At 48.6% G+C, this 15,597-nt stretch overlaps 1 protein-coding gene across 4 annotated transcripts in view; it reads right to left on the bottom strand.

Moving 5' to 3' along the window:
- The window catches only part of Evc2 (EvC ciliary complex subunit 2), an 83,565-nt gene that overhangs the window by 34,781 nt on the left and 33,187 nt on the right, over positions 1-15,597 (bottom strand). For all 4 annotated transcript variants that reach the window (XM_031341911.1, XM_031341912.1, XM_031341913.1 and 1 more), the window contains 4 exons: positions 10,392-10,631; positions 8,739-8,914; positions 5,768-5,927; positions 2,200-2,654 (listed from right to left, as the gene is read on the bottom strand). In XM_031341911.1, coding sequence (XP_031197771.1) covers positions 2,200-2,654; positions 5,768-5,927; positions 8,739-8,914; positions 10,392-10,631 — 1,031 coding nt within the window. The remainder of the gene's footprint in view (positions 1-2,199; positions 2,655-5,767; positions 5,928-8,738; positions 8,915-10,391; positions 10,632-15,597) is intronic.

The following is a 15,597-nucleotide window of genomic DNA, read 5'->3' as shown; positions in this document are numbered from 1 at the left end:
CACACACACCCACACACACACACATACACATGTACACCCACACACATATACACAAACCACACAGGTATATACATACCACACATGCACACCACACCTTACACACACACACACACACACGCACACACACGTACACAGACATACATCACACAAACACATATACCACAATATACGCACACACATACACAGACATACATCATACAAACATATACCCCAACACACACACACACACATATACACAAACCACACAGGTATATATATACCACACATGCACACACACACACACACACACACACACACACACACACATGCACATGTGCATGCACACACACATACACAAACCACACAGGTATATACATACCACACATGCACACCACACCTTACACACACACACACACACACACACACACACACACACACACACACGCACACACACACACTAGTCAAAACCACTCTCTGAACACACCTGGCCTGTTCTCCCAGCGAGAAGGTTGGTTCCTGGGGAAAGCACTGTAAAGGAAAACTTGAGTAACTTCCTCCAGGGAGGACAGTTACAAATAGGCACTGTGTCACTCAGCTTCTACCCACCGGTCCCCAAGGGTAGCCTAGGCTCTTGTATCACATCCTTCAGATGACATCATGCAGTGCAGAAAGCACCCCCAAAAGATTCAGTACCATCACCTCATTTTACAGGCAAGAAGTTGAGGCCAGGAACAGTTTAGCATCTCTCCCACTTCCACATGGAGGGCAGAGGGCACTATCCAGCTTAAACACAGATCTCTCCATCCACAGCCATACTCCTTCCACGCTAGCCATGCCTGCAGCTCCTCCAGCTTGCCCTCAGCAAGCAGGCAATGCTTTGTGGACCCTTATGACATGCCCAAGACCCCTTTCTGGGCCAATCCAAGTCTGAGCTGGCACAAATAACTGCCAAGTGTCCAAGGAAGTGTGGCAGTCAGACGGAGACCCCTGGATAATGCCACTGGCTGTCCCACTGCTTCCGCAGCTGAGTCTAACCCACCACGTGCAGCTTCTGGTGATAAAGCAGGAGGTCGCTGTGGATGGCTGTGTCCTACAGGAGTAGTCACTGCAGGGTTCTGTGTGCAGTGACAATAAGCAGCTCAAATTATGAGTGAGTGGGTGGAATGTCAGGAAAGGCCAGTGTAGAGTGGTGTCGGGACTGAGCCTGTGGCTACATCGTGTGTTACCCGGATGGCTGCTGTCGCAGGGTGACTTGAGAGGGTTTGAACAACATCATGTAAGCCACCATATGCACTCTTCAATTGTCCCTGAACCAGACAGCACATGTCTTTTGTTTTTGTTCTGTGAGGCAAGGTCTCACGATGTAGCCCAGGCTAGCTTCAAGCTCATGGTTTCTGCTGGGTCTGAATGCCAGGGTCACAGGAGTGTGCCACTATGCTTGGCAAGGTAGCATTTTCTTTTTACTTACTTCCTGCGTTCTACTGTGAGTGCGTGTTTTGCGTGTGTATGCACACATGAATGCACATATGTGTACATGTGTGTGTACATGAACGTGGAGACCAGAGGTCAACATTAGGTGTATTCCTCTATTGTTCTCAAACTTACTCTTTTAAGATAGTCCCTTACTGCGCCTGGAGTTTGCCTCTTTGGCGAGGCTGGCAGAGCCCTCCTATCTCTGCCTCCATAGTGCTAGGATTGCAGGCTCTGTACTCAGCTCTTTTACTGGGTTCTGGGGATTCCCAGCTCAGGTCACCATGCTTGTGCAGCAAGCACTTGACAGCCACCTCCCCAGCCCTTACTTTATTGTAAGACACAGCATCGCATAACCCAGGCTGGCCACAAACAGATTTCTCTGATTCTACTTCCCAAAGAGTTGGAATTCCAGGCCTGACTACCACGCTAACTGTTACAACACTTTCTATGGAGGGACCAGGCACATTTCACTCACTGACAGCCCACTGGTTGATTCAGAGAGGTCTATACCCCTCCCCAGGGGTTACCCACCCTTCTGGCCTACAGTATATCATCTCATGATGATCCTATCTCTCCCTCCTGCAAGCACTCCTCCCTTCCCAGTGTGATGGAGAAGGGTCAAGAGTGTCGGTCACTCTGGATGACTGTGTTCTATAGGAGTAGTCACCTCATGGTTCTGTGTGTAGAGTGACAATAAGCAGCTTAAATTATGAGTGAGTGGGTGACACACTGGATATCATCACTCACGTGAATACCAAGTGCTCCCAGTGCCTCAGCTCTGCCTGCTCTTCCGTGCAGGCCTCCGGTGCATCCTGCTGTAGCCTCTGCCTCACGCCCTGCACCAGCTCCTGGCCACGCTCTCTCTCTTCTGCCTCCAGCTGTGTAGTACGGGCGGCAGACTCCCGACTATGCTCCTCTAAGATCTGCTGCAGGAAGAGCCAGGGAGCACTGCGCTTCAGCAGCTCCTGGGTCATGGCCGTGCTCTGCAGGCGCCTCAGCTCCTCCGTGGCCTTCTCAGACAGCGACACAGTCAGGACCCGGAGGTCGTCCAGGGCAGCCTGGTCCAGCCGCTCCTGCAGCTCCTCCAGGGCAGCGGTGTGCTCGGCCATCACGCTCCTCCACTGGTGCAGGTACTGGACTGCATCCTCGGCAGTGCTGGAGGCCTCGCCAAGGGACACCTGCTCCTTCTGCTGCTCCTTGTGCTGGTGGGAATGTGAGAAAGGGCAATTGGATGGAGGGGACCCACGGCTGCAGACGCACGGGGAATCGGGGTGAAGAGGTTCAGTACTTTCTTTGCAAACTTAACAGGGACACAGAAAGTATATGTACAGTCTTGTCCTCAACAATTTAGAAAACTGCTTGGTACAACCAAACCCCAGACTCTGGTGGTATAGGTCTGTCACCCCAGATCCTAAGAGACTGAGGCAGGAGGATTGTAAATTCAAGGTCAGCCTGGGCAACATGGTCAATCCTATATAACAAAGTAATGAGTAGAAGCTGGGGATACAGCTGACTCTTGGTTCAGACCTCAGCAACGCCCCCCCCACACACACGAGCATTAATATTTCATGCTTGACAAGCAGCTATATATTAACTAAAGGCCAAGAGGTAGCCAGCCCTCCAAGGTTCCAGCCTGACTTTCCCATCCACAACTCTCGCCTTCCCTCTGCCTCTGCTTCTTGATCTGTCAAATGGATGTAGCAACAGCACCTACACTACAGTAGAGACCTTCACGGGTTGCTCAATACATGCTCAGCACTTAGGAAAATGCCCATGGCAGAGTCTGCAGCAAGGCACACTTGCTGTTGGCCCTGCTATGTGTCTGGCATATGGTCACTAAAACCATGATATGTGTGTGAGTAGGGGAGCCAATGTTTATACCTGTGGGAGAAGGCTTAATGAGGAAGTCAGTGGCTCCTCTCAAGGAAGACCCTAAGCAAATCCTGGGGAAAGGACCTCCTGAGTGACGGACATCTGATACTAAGGCTCTACAGTAGAAAAGTCCTGCCCTGCCTGAAGATTCCCATCATGGCGTCACCTGTGACAGTAGGTTCACAGGCTCCATTCTATTTAGGAGAAGGAGCACTGCTCTTCCATCTGCTCATGCTGTGACCAGTGGGACCATTCATCCAGTCCTCCAATATATTTTTAATCAATTTTTTATTGACTGCATGTGTCCGACCATGTCCTTGGCATTGGGCACACAACATACAGCCTTCGTGAAGCTATTTTATACCTCTGAGTCACTCACAACACTTATAAAAAGTAACTGCTAAAAATAACATTTGGGAGAAACAGGCCTCGCCTGTAGCTCCTGGAGTCCAGCCCTCCTTCCAGACACTAACCTTGAATGGGGCTGAACCATCTAGGAAATGTGGCTCTGGGCTCCCACGCTTGGCCACCCTAATACCTGAAAGGAGTGTGCTGGTGATGGAACGCTCTTCAGTGATCAGAGTCAGAAGCGTGGCTTTCAGTTGGACACGGTTTGTTAACAAAAAGCACTTTCTAGGATTTCTTGATCAGGCTCTCAGGCCTGCTCAGAGAAACTTCTTTTTGCAGTAGATGGTGGTTAGTACAGAGACTCATAACTGGTCAGGTTATGAGAACCAGTGGCTATGTTACGCCCCTCTTCCGATGGAACGTCTACATCATACCTACCCCACCCCCGCAAGGGCTCAGGGAGCATTGGGGAAGAGGGACAGAGAGAGTAAGAGCTGGCGGACTTGGAGAAGTGTTACCCAGACATGACAAGGATGCACTTGCAACAACTGTGCCTACGTGCACAAGACCTGCCTTCAATCAAACCATTAAGTCAATCATCTGACACAATGAGGGGGGGCTTACCATGTCCCATTCCTAGCTGAGGGGCCACAGGCAATCTACAGGTGCAGGGGAGAGTCAGTTTTCATCAGAGATATGATTCCTGGCATGTTGCCAGTGGTGCAGTGGTCAGCCTTATGCCCATGTGAATGTGAGCAACACTAACTACACTAAGTATGGAGAGAGGGGGTAAGAGAGAGACTTAGACACAGAGAGAGACCGAGACACAGAGAGATAGAGAGATGACTCAGAGGTTAAGACCACTGGCTGCTTTTCCAGAGAATCTAGGTTTAATTTTCAGCACCAACATCATGGCTCATAACCATCTACAATTCCAGTTCCAGAGGCTCCAATAACCTCTTCTAGCCTCTATTGACAGTAAGAAGGCTTATGGTATAATACACATACATGCAGGCAAAAATGATTATATACATATTTAAAATAAAAACCAAAAACAAAAATAGGAGAAGACATGAAGTTGAGAGATGGGCAGAGAAGAGAGTGGGGAGGGATTAGAGAGAGGAAGTGAGGGGTGGAGAAGATCAAAATGCATAATATTCGTGTGTGAGATTATCAAAGAATAAAAATAAAAACCAGTATCCAGAGATGCAGCTGAAACCCCCCTGGCTCTCCCTTCTCTCCTTTCTACCCAGCTGGACTGATACGCTACCTTATGTCACCCTGGGGTCCCTGAGACCCCATGGACTTCTGAATCTGTCTTGATAAAGCTCTGGGTACCATGTCAATTTGAGTGGTTGTAAACATCCATTTGGTCACCCTCTAGACTATGGCCTGTCTTCCCAAGCTCTCCCAACAAGCTTCCGGAATCACAAACTCAGGATCACCTTCTCTTCCCAAAACCTTTTTTACCTTCTCCTTGGTCTGAATGTAGAGGGTCAGCCGCCCTCAGACTGGGATACAAAGCCTCCTTGCATTGGCCCTGCTTTTAGCCGGCTCCTCTCCAGCCCTGGCCTTGCCCCTCCACAGACTCCAGCCCCACTCTGCTCTCTGCTTGCCAAGTGCAATAGTGCACTCTGGTTTTAGTACTCAAATTTGGAAGACAGTGCTGCCCTGCAGTTGCAGCTTTGCACTCATTCTTCTTGCTTGCTTCAAATGTCTATTTGTCCTCAGGTCCCAACCATACCACTGCACATGCTCTGAAAAGTCTTCCCTGGTGAAACAGTGACTGTCACTATTGCACCTCATAAGGATTAAAGATGTCATCTTATCTAATACACAGCCATTAATTAAACATAAAAGTCAGGACCTATCATTGTCCTCTGATTCCCTTCCAATGCAGACATGATGAGTCCACCAAGAACTCTGTTACACTGAGACACGGAATCCTCCTTCACATAGCATTCGAAGAAGTCACTGCTAATCAACCACAGATGGCAGATCATGACACCAGCTCTGAGTACCACATGCAAATGGCAATGTCTGTTACTCTGTGGGAAGAGTTCTCTAGAGATGAAGAACACAATGCCTCACATACCTTCTGCAGAAGCTCTCGCCTCCTCTTGGTTATTAGTTTTTGGTGGAGCCTTTTCTTTTCCTGCTTTAAGTCATTGTCTAACTTCTGTTTTATAGAAAAGGTTTCTGTCTGCGCACGCTCCAAGAGCATTTCCATCTGATCTTCATCCAAGTAGCCAGCCCTACATGGAGAAGGTGGAAAGTTAGGGAATACGGGCTTCTTCCCTCCCCTCCACAGGCTGGACCACTGCATGGTGGGTGTAGAGTTCTTATTAGGCTGGTCTCAAGCTAGAAAACCTCCAGGAGGAGGAGTTGCCACTGAGACACAAGTATGTTTTCAGCAGAGTGAAGTCAGGGTGCATAGCGATGGAAGGAGAACAATCTGATGGGTCAGACATAGGCAGATGTTTGGGGAGAAAAAGATGTCTGCAGAGACCACTGGGTATGAAGTGTGTCTCTTTCCAGGAAGAGGAGACTAAGAATCCTGGGTCAAGAGGAGAGAGAGGCAGAGGGGCTGTGGACATCTGAATAGTGACTGGATGCTATAGGCTCAATGTTCCCTTCAAAAGGCATGTTGGCATTCAATTTCCCATGAGTCTTAACCAGTGAGCTAAGTCAGAAATGGCCAGCAAGAAGGGAAGAGAAGTGACCGGGAAGGACTGTGTGTGCGTGCGAGGGGGGGGGGCTATAACTGCAGGGGTGGGTTATTTGTGAAAGGGAAGTCTTATTCCCTTGCCCCTCACCTTTCTCTCTCAAGCACTGTCACCATGCAATGCCTTCTGCATGGTCCAACATAGGGGTAAGCCCTCAGCAGATGAAGTCTTAACCTTTCCATGTTCCAGACAGACCATACACCAAATAAACTCACATTGTGTCCAGCCCGTGGTGTTCTGTGGCAGCAACAGAAAAGAGGCATCTCCAAAATGTGGGTAACACCCAACTTATGAGGTCCCAAGTAGAGCAAACTTAGAGTATGAAGGATCAAACCCCCTCTTTGAGCCTCATAGCTTGCTGTCTGTCAGCTACACCATCTCTCCCCTTCCAATGGGATTCACACGTCAGTGTCTGGGTCCTGTGCCTTCTAACTGGAAATGACGTACAACAACCATTTAGACAGGTGGAGGGACTTCCCAGCCTCTGTGACCCATGAGCCAGTCCCCACACTGGCCCTCCTAATATCTGTCCTGGTGTTTCTATTTGTCCTAGACCCTTGACATGTGTGTGCTTCTCCTACTACCTACCCCTTTCCCCCAGCCTGTCTGCAACCCTTGGCTGTGCCCCCAGTTCTACCCAGATCAGATGATGCTGATGGAATGGGGAAGGAGCAGAAGCAGGTGCCTTCGGAATGTAAGCCTATGGCTGGACAAACAGTTAAGTAGCTAAAGTGGCTACTGTTCAAAAACGAGGACTTAACAGCTCAGATCCTAATATCAAAGTAAAAAGCTGGGCATGAGAGCATGCATCTGTCACCCTAGGCAGGAGAGGAGGTGGGTTAGTGGTGGTGGTGGTGAGGTGGTTAGAGATAGGTGGATACCAGGAGTTCTCTGGCCACACAGGATAGCCAATCTCTGGGCTCCAGGTTCAGTGAAAAAAAAAATCCTGTTTTAAATAATAAGGTAGGAAGCCAGAGAGTAAAACACTCAGGACCAACTCCCAGCCTCCATATGTATACACACACACCCTGCCCACCCCAACCAGAGAGACAAAAAGACAGACAGACAGACACACAGACACAGACACAGACACAGACACAGACACACACACACACACACACACACACACACACAGAGAGAGAGAGAGAGAGAGAGAGAGAGAGAGAGAGAGAGAGAGAGGCAGAGACAGGGACAGAGTGAGATACAGGGAGAGACAGAGAGAGAGAGAGAGAGAGGCAGAGACAGGGACAGAGTGAGATACAGGGAGAGACAGAGAGAGAGAAAGGGGGGTCTCTGTCCAGTATTTAAAACAGAATTTAAAACAAGAGGTATAATGGCCTTCCTTGGAAACCGCTCAGGGCAGCCAAGCAGCTGCCATTTCTTCAGGCTGAGGCCAGGAGCCCTCCTTTCACTTCAGCAAGCATTAATTAGGAATGCCAAGCAGACTGCAGTGATAAATCTATTATCATCTCAAGATGGGCACTGCCTACTTAATCTGCATCTTACTGAATCTTTATTAACCACAGCAGGAAGCTTCAACATCCTCGGAACACGACCTGAGGTGTAGAACCAATTCATAAAACCATGCGTGGTCACGAGCAGGCCAACCTCACGGTCCTGTCCCTGTTCGTTTCAGACCTAGAGAGCACATCTCACTGTTTACAAGGAGGCCGTCTCAGAGCACGGCTGGGCAGGGACTGTGACAAGGGGTACGAGGGGAGCTTCGGAGAAGCCTGCTTGACAGGACTCACCTTACCCTGTGTGGTCCCTGCCAGCTCAAGACGAGGAGGTTGAGGAGTCTGGCTGGGACACAACGGAAAGATGGAAAAGCAAGAGAGTTGGGCTTCGATGGGATTCAGTGATGACGTAGTCAGCATTGTTTCACAAGCCTCTTGCAAGGTCTGAAGCCAAACACCATGGACCTATGTGCATGTACTATACACTCAACTGCAAGGACCAATGCTAGTCCTGAAAGGAGGGGGGCTGCCCACCGCAATGACATCCTTCGTAGACTTATCCAGAAAACGTGGTTCAGAATTTGTTCCTCCAAACAGGCCAAGACAGGAGCAAGAAGCCATGAGTCAGAGCTGGCAGAAGCTGAGTGGTGGGGACATTGAGTTGGGTGGGGACATCATTCCATCACACAGTTGTCTTGACTACCACGTATGTTTTCAAAAGTCTACTGAAAGGGAATTTTACAACAAAAGAACCCCACCCAGATGACAGCATTCGACCATAACTGAAAACAGGAACTGATCTTGGGGGCAGGTCAGCCTCCCTCTGGTGTTGGGCAGGAAGAAGGGGACAGTGCCTCTGTGTCCCTCATGAGGCTACTCTTACCTCTCATGTTTATGGATAAGGCTTGTTAGCTGGGTAGCTGCGGTGTTCAGCAGCCCTTGCACGCGGGTCTCCATGGCCTGCAGTCTCTGGACCAGGTACTCTCTGTGGCCAAACCTCTTGCTGAGATGGTATCGCTTGGTGGCCTGAAAGAAGTCCATCAGCTCTTCTACACTCTCCTAGTTTACAAGATAAGATGTGTGCCTTATTAGAATGCTAAGAAATGTCTCTGTGGACATTTAAAATATGACTTTTCCTTTTGGAAGACGGTCGGCAGACCGGCATTGGGGTGAACACCTTGAACTTCCATGCTGTAACAAAGGCTATAAGAAAGAGATATAAGGATGCTCTGAGAAGTGCCCTGGTGACCAGATGCAAGCAGCTGCAACAGCGGCCACCCCAGTAGGCAATGCTGCCCCTCTCTGTGTGGAGACACTGAATATACACTTGAGACCCACTTGAGACCTATAATGGCTGGACAGTCCCCTTTCCACATAATCTAAGGCCTGTCCATGTTCCAACATGTGAGGATCAGCATTGTCCACAAGACCTTGCACGGTCAGGAGTATGAAGCAAAGCTGGCTTGCCCCTGGGCCTTCCAGGCACCAGAGTCCCCAAGCCAGGATTAGCAGCAGTCCCAAGCAGCAACACTCCATTGGCTTCTGGATCTGATGAAGCCAAATTCCCGAGCCATCAGGAACTTCACAGCCAGCTGCAACACCTGGATAGTGCAGAATGTACTAGATACTAATGCCAGTGGGTGGGACGGGAACATTTTTTTAAACAATGTCATGTGTTCTTTCCCAATGTCTGGTACAAGGCATCAGTGCTGTGCACCATGGGAGTGGAGCACACTCAAGAACTGTTCATACTAGTTCCCTGTAGAGAGGTGGTGTATTCTCTCTGAGCATCTTCTGAGCATGGCAATGGCTTCCTAACAGGCCAGGGTGATGACTTCTCCTCTCCTGTCCGATATCAGACCTGCTCAGCCTCTGCAAGAACTCCAAATGCTAAAGGTTGGCAGATCATTCTCAGCTGCTGGTACGAAGGCTTAGAAGATAAAGGCTGAGTCCTACAGCTTCCAGGCTGCTCCTCTGCTGTTCTACATCATTTCAAAGTCCCACAATACTACTAAAATGCTCCAAGAACTACCTTCACTATCAACTAGGGACTGGTCCAGTCTACATGAACAATCTTTACACTCCTGTTATGGGCTCATGTAGACATAGACCCTAAATCCTAGATATACATCAACTGGTGTACATATGCATGTATAGGTGCATCATTTAGTATCTAGTGGTGTCTGTACTGTGTGTGTATTGTGTCAGTGTGTGCATGTGTGTGACACATTTTATGCAAAGCACTGACTTGCCAAGGATTAGTTCATTAAACCTCCACTACACCAGGACCCACAGCTGATATAGGAAGGACCAGAATCCAGTCTAAGTCCTCCTGAACCCATACCTTGCACTACGAGCCGCCTTCTTCCCTCTATACCAAAAACTGACTCTTTTATCAGGAGGAAGAAGGACTAGAAAGCTCATCAGTTCTCAGCACAGAAGGAAGACAGGACTAAGCATTGGGGGTGGAGGGAAATAAATCACTGAGGTTTAGAAAACGCCTCTCTGCTGGAGCAAGCCTGAGTGCAAGCATTACCTGTGTTTTAGAATAGTCTTGCAGCATCATTTTAGCCACCTCGGGCCTCAGTTCTCCTTTGACAACAGCACTCTGTATCTGGGTATAGACAATGCTGTGTAATTCATTTCTCTGGAAAACAACCAGCTGCCTGTGTGCTTGGGCAAAGTCCTCTGCTTGGTGCAGAGCGAGGGACCTCTGCATGTCCTCCTGCTCCAGGCCATGGAGGGTCCGCAAAAGGCTGCTGCACTCTGCAGCGGACTGTGGAGAGAAGAGATACCTGTGAGAGGCAGACAAACTGAACATGAACATGCACACCCATGTGCCCATGAGAGCATATATGCACACAGATAATACACATATGCAGTGGACACATAGCACACTCAAAACAAATAATGATCTGTACATACACACACACATTGTATTGCATGCACACATCATACACTGGCACAGTGTATGCGTACATGTAACTACATATGAACCATGTGCAATATATACGATGCACATGTGCATGTCTGCATAGATATACATATCTTCACTGTGTACACGCACAGCAGTATAGCCAAAGGCAGACAAGTGTGTGTGTATACATGATACTTACACAGACACACAACAAAGCACATGTGTGCATGTGGAAACACACACATACACACACACACACCCAAGCTGACAGCTGCTGAGTCCTGGAAAGATGCTGTTTCAACCCATCCTTCCTCGTTGTCGGAATTTTCTGCCAGAACAGCTGTAAAATAGAAAGTTCACAGTAGGCGGGCATGTGCCAATTTGCAAATCAGATTGTTTGAATAGTGTCTGTGGAAAATGGAAATCTCTGAGGTGTCAACGGATGGCACAGTTAGACTCACAAGATGACTCCTATCCCTTTCACTCCCAGTGTCAATGAGGAGAAAAAAAAATGCCGGCAATCAGGCCTGGGCTCGGCTCCTCAGTGGCGAGAAAAAGATCTCCTCAGAAATGTACTTGGCTGCCTGTGTTAAGATCTGGGGTGGCTGCACCCCATAAGCAGGACACCCATTCCTACCTTCATGGGCAGATGGGATCATAGGACCCCAGTGGAAGTGCCCCAGTCAGGTGGCACTTCCATGTGTGAGGGTATAAACTGGAACATGATGGGATGCCCACTTCTGAGATTACCTTCCATGGCAACACCCTCCCCCACCCATGTGTGTGTGTGTGCGTGTGTGTGTGTGGTGTAAATACACATACCTGTACGGAGGCCAGAGGTCAAAAGCCAGTCTCCTCCTCTTTCCCTCTCCACCTCACTTATTGAGACAGGGTCTCTCCTGAACCCGGAGCTCATTGATTCAGCTAGGATGGTTGGCCAGGGAGCCCAAGAGATCTGACTCTACCTTCCCAGATGTTACAGGTGTGCCACCATGCCTGCTTCTACTTGGGTGCTATGAATCCAAACTCATGTCCTCACATTGGCACAGCAGGCACTTTACCTGCTAATCCCCTACCTTGCCCTGGTGTCTTGATGTAATTGGATCCCTCTTTCATTAACCATGGATAAATTGGGGTTGAGGGAAGAACCTATGGTGGGTGGATTTGGCTACATCCCATGAGACCCCTTAAGGAGGAGTGGAATGAGTAATCACCTAAAAGAAACACAGCCTCTTTCCTGCTGGGCATGAAGCCAACCAGGACTGGAAAGTACCATGGTCCTACACACACTAAAGTGAATTATGCCCGCTGCATGAAGAGCTTGGCCCAGGACCCTGAGGTCCTGGCCAAAGGTTGCAAGCTTGAGGCATCTTGAGTACAGGACCTAGCTGAGCTTCCAGGACTCTTGCCCGTGAAGCTGGGAGAGCCTGCCATCTTCACTAGAGTGGTTCTTTGCACATCCATAAAATGTGGGCACCCTCCCTTTTACAAGTTCAGATCCATAGGCTCAAGCCCTTTCCCTAAGTTCCGCATAGGCAACCCTTTAAGGTCTGGGCTCTGAAACCACACAGAGAGATGGCAGCACGCTACACTGGCAGAAGAATGGCCGGACAGGTGAGCATGTGCGTGGAGACAGCACGGTCTGAACTCCGATCCTTTATAGAAAGGCTAAAGCCATGAGAGCTTCTGTTGCTTTGCCCTTATTGTTTTAAAGTTTTTATTTATTTATATATTTATTTTATATGTGACGAGTGTTTTGCCTGCATGTATGGATGTGCATCTGCGCATTTGTACCACCCGGAACCACATGTGTGCCTGGAACCACCACAAGCATGCCTAGTACCTCAGAGGTCAGAAGAAGCCATCATATGCCCTTCTGTGAGCTGCCATGTGGTGCTGGGAATCGAATCCAGGTCCTTTGAAAAATCAGTCAGGACTCTTCACTGCTAAGCTGTCTCTCCAAGCCCTTGTTTGGTTCTGAGAGGGAGGCTCTTACATAATCTGGCCTTCCTATGAATTTACAAATAGCTGAGGATGTCTCTGAATTGATCCCCCTACTCTATCTCCCAAATGTCGGGATTACAGGCATAAAATACCATGCTTAGAGAAATCCACATATTTAATATAAGGTTTTCTATTTTAGATGTTGCCAGTAAATGTGCATTAGTAAAAGGAAAGCATCAGAGATCCCTCCACCCCCTAGAGCCAAATCCCCACTGAATTTTCCAATGAAAGAGCCTTTTTCTCATGGAGAGGAGGTGTGGCCAGGAGGGTGCTTCAGTCAACAGCAGGCTGGCTTTGAGATGTCCCAGAGCTGCACTGGGGCTGCAGTTCACACTATGCCATCTGAAATATGAGGTTCAGATTTCTCCTCATTTATGCTCCCTGTACTCCACTCAGCAAGACTGGCAGACTGTAAAACTGTTTTATAAAAATACGTCTGTCAGGGGTGCAATGTCAAGTTCTTACACAGAAGGAATCTTTCTCTTTCAGAAGCTTGAGAGGGAGTTTGGAAGCCTCTGTGGACCCCGGCAGGATACACGTCCTTAAATAGTCAACAGTACCTACGTACAGAAGATGGGCCGCCACACACCCATCCTGTGGGTGTCTAGCATTTCCAGTGGTCTGCTAACACTGTTTGGGTACTATTTATATCAGATGAGGAGGAGGACAAAGGAGGTCAGAACCTCAAATGGCCCAGAAAAGCTGAGCTATGAGGTTTCCTGGGCCTCAATTTCCCCACCATCAAATGTAAATATTTTATATGTTTTGTGTCGGAGGTTTTCCAAAAGATAAAGCCTCAATTTGACACCATCTAGAATCACCTGGAAAGAGTTTCAATGAAGAAGTGCCTTGAACAGGTTGGCTTGTGTGCTTGTCTACGGGAGCTTGACATGATTACATTAATTAGTGTGGAACCATCCATACTAAGAGTGGGCGGCACCATTCCTTAGGCTTGGATCTTGAACTCTGCCAGAGAGGCGAGAAAGGACTGGGCACTAACAGGCTTGTGTTCATCTCTCTGTGTTCTTGACTGTGGATGTCCCATGACCAACTGCTTCAAGTGTCTGCTGCCTCGACTTCCCAGTCATGGACTATAAGTAACCTGGAACTGTGAGCTAAGCCTCTCCCCCTAAGCTACTTTGTCAGAGCACTTTATGATAGCAACAGGAAAGGTGTGGTGGTCTGAAGATGACATCCCCCACCCTTACAGAGGCTGACCTGGTCCCTGCTGGTAGTGCTGCCTGGAAAGGTTAAGGAAACTTTAGGAGGTGGAGCCCTGATGGAGGAAGTATGTCACAGGGGTGGGCTTTAGGTTCTATAGTTTGGCCCCACTCCCTGTTCTTTCTCATGTGTGGAGAAGGTGTGATTGCTCTGCCTCCTCACTTCCAGGCTATCCTCATTCTCATGCCGCCATGCCTTCCCTGCTATGATGGAGTCTATCCCTCTGGAACTGTCGGCCAAAACAAACAATTTCTTTCTTAGTTTGCTTTTTGCCAGGTCATCTTACCACAGCAACAGGAAAGTAGCTAACACAAAGCTAACATGCCAGCCTCCATGCAGGGTTGACATGGTGCTGACTGAAGCCCTTGCTCCTCCATTTTTTTTTTTCATTTATATCGAGCTTTTAGCTGACTCATGAAAACAGAAACATCTGACATACTGATAGGCCGCCTTGTGATGTTTCAGGGTGAGTGTACACTGAATAAGTGCACCCAGCTACCTCTTCCACCATGAATCATCTCCTTGAGGTGAAAACTCACAAATCCTCTGGCTTTCAGAGATGCATAGTCTGTCAAGGTGATCCAAGACCACTTGGCTGTGCAATGGCCAGTAGATCATCTCCTCCCTGTGCCTTCATGTCCAGGTACCACCAGAGTGTCTCCTCTGCTCTAATTTGTGCCTCAGAGTCCAGAGCCCAACCTCCTCCATCTGGACCGGAGGTCCTACCATGTTGTTTTAACTTACTTCACATTAACTTACTTCACACACACCCTTCTGAGGCAAAGAGATGAGAAAGTACCATCTCTATTGTTCAAAAGGTGGAAAGGAGATCAAGGAAGGCCCAGTCTCTGGAAGAGCAGGATGAAACTCAGCCCCCACCTCACAAAAAGAAAACATCATCCTAGGAAGGTGGAGCCTTTCAGCATTAGGAGGACATGCTCTGAAAGCCATAAGGAATAGATATTACTTTGTACTATTGAGTACAAGCTGGCTTATACTGTTTTTATAGAGAAAATTGAAAACCAAAACTTAGAACAAATTCTGATGAGATGACTGACACTGGGATCAAATCAGTACCCAGCAAGTTAAATGCACTTTCCCAGAGGGCCTGGCTTTGGGAGATATGGCTGAACCACAGTGATAGGCAAAGTATTAGAGAAAGGGGGTGCCCAGTGAAGATGGAGTGGGCAGAGTGACACCCACCCCAAAATACATGCACATGTCTAAGTCCTGACCCCATAACTTCCAAGGGTCTTTGCAGGTTGAACCAAGTTAAGGATCTCATAAGTGCATCCCAGGTCCTGAACCAAATGACAAATGCCCTTACAGGAGACAGGAAAGAGGTGACAGGGTTCCAGAAAGAGACCATAGAGGATAGACCAGGAGTGAAGTGACTTAGCAACAGCTGGAGGAACATGTGGAGCCACCAGCAAAGTTGTCAAACAAGGAAGACCCTCCCTAAACACTCCACAGGCTCCTGGCCCAGCTGACACTCCGAACTGTATTTCCAGACTCCAGAACCACAAAAGAACAAATATTCCTCTGTCTCTGCCTCCTCTGCCTCTGCCTCTGCCTCTGCCTCTGCCTCTGCCTCTGCCTC

Source organism: Mastomys coucha, unplaced genomic scaffold (assembly GCF_008632895.1).
Source record: "Mastomys coucha isolate ucsf_1 unplaced genomic scaffold, UCSF_Mcou_1 pScaffold22, whole genome shotgun sequence".
Classification (NCBI taxonomy): domain Eukaryota; kingdom Metazoa; phylum Chordata; class Mammalia; order Rodentia; family Muridae; genus Mastomys; species Mastomys coucha.
This window is presented reverse-complemented; position numbering and strand designations above follow the sequence as displayed.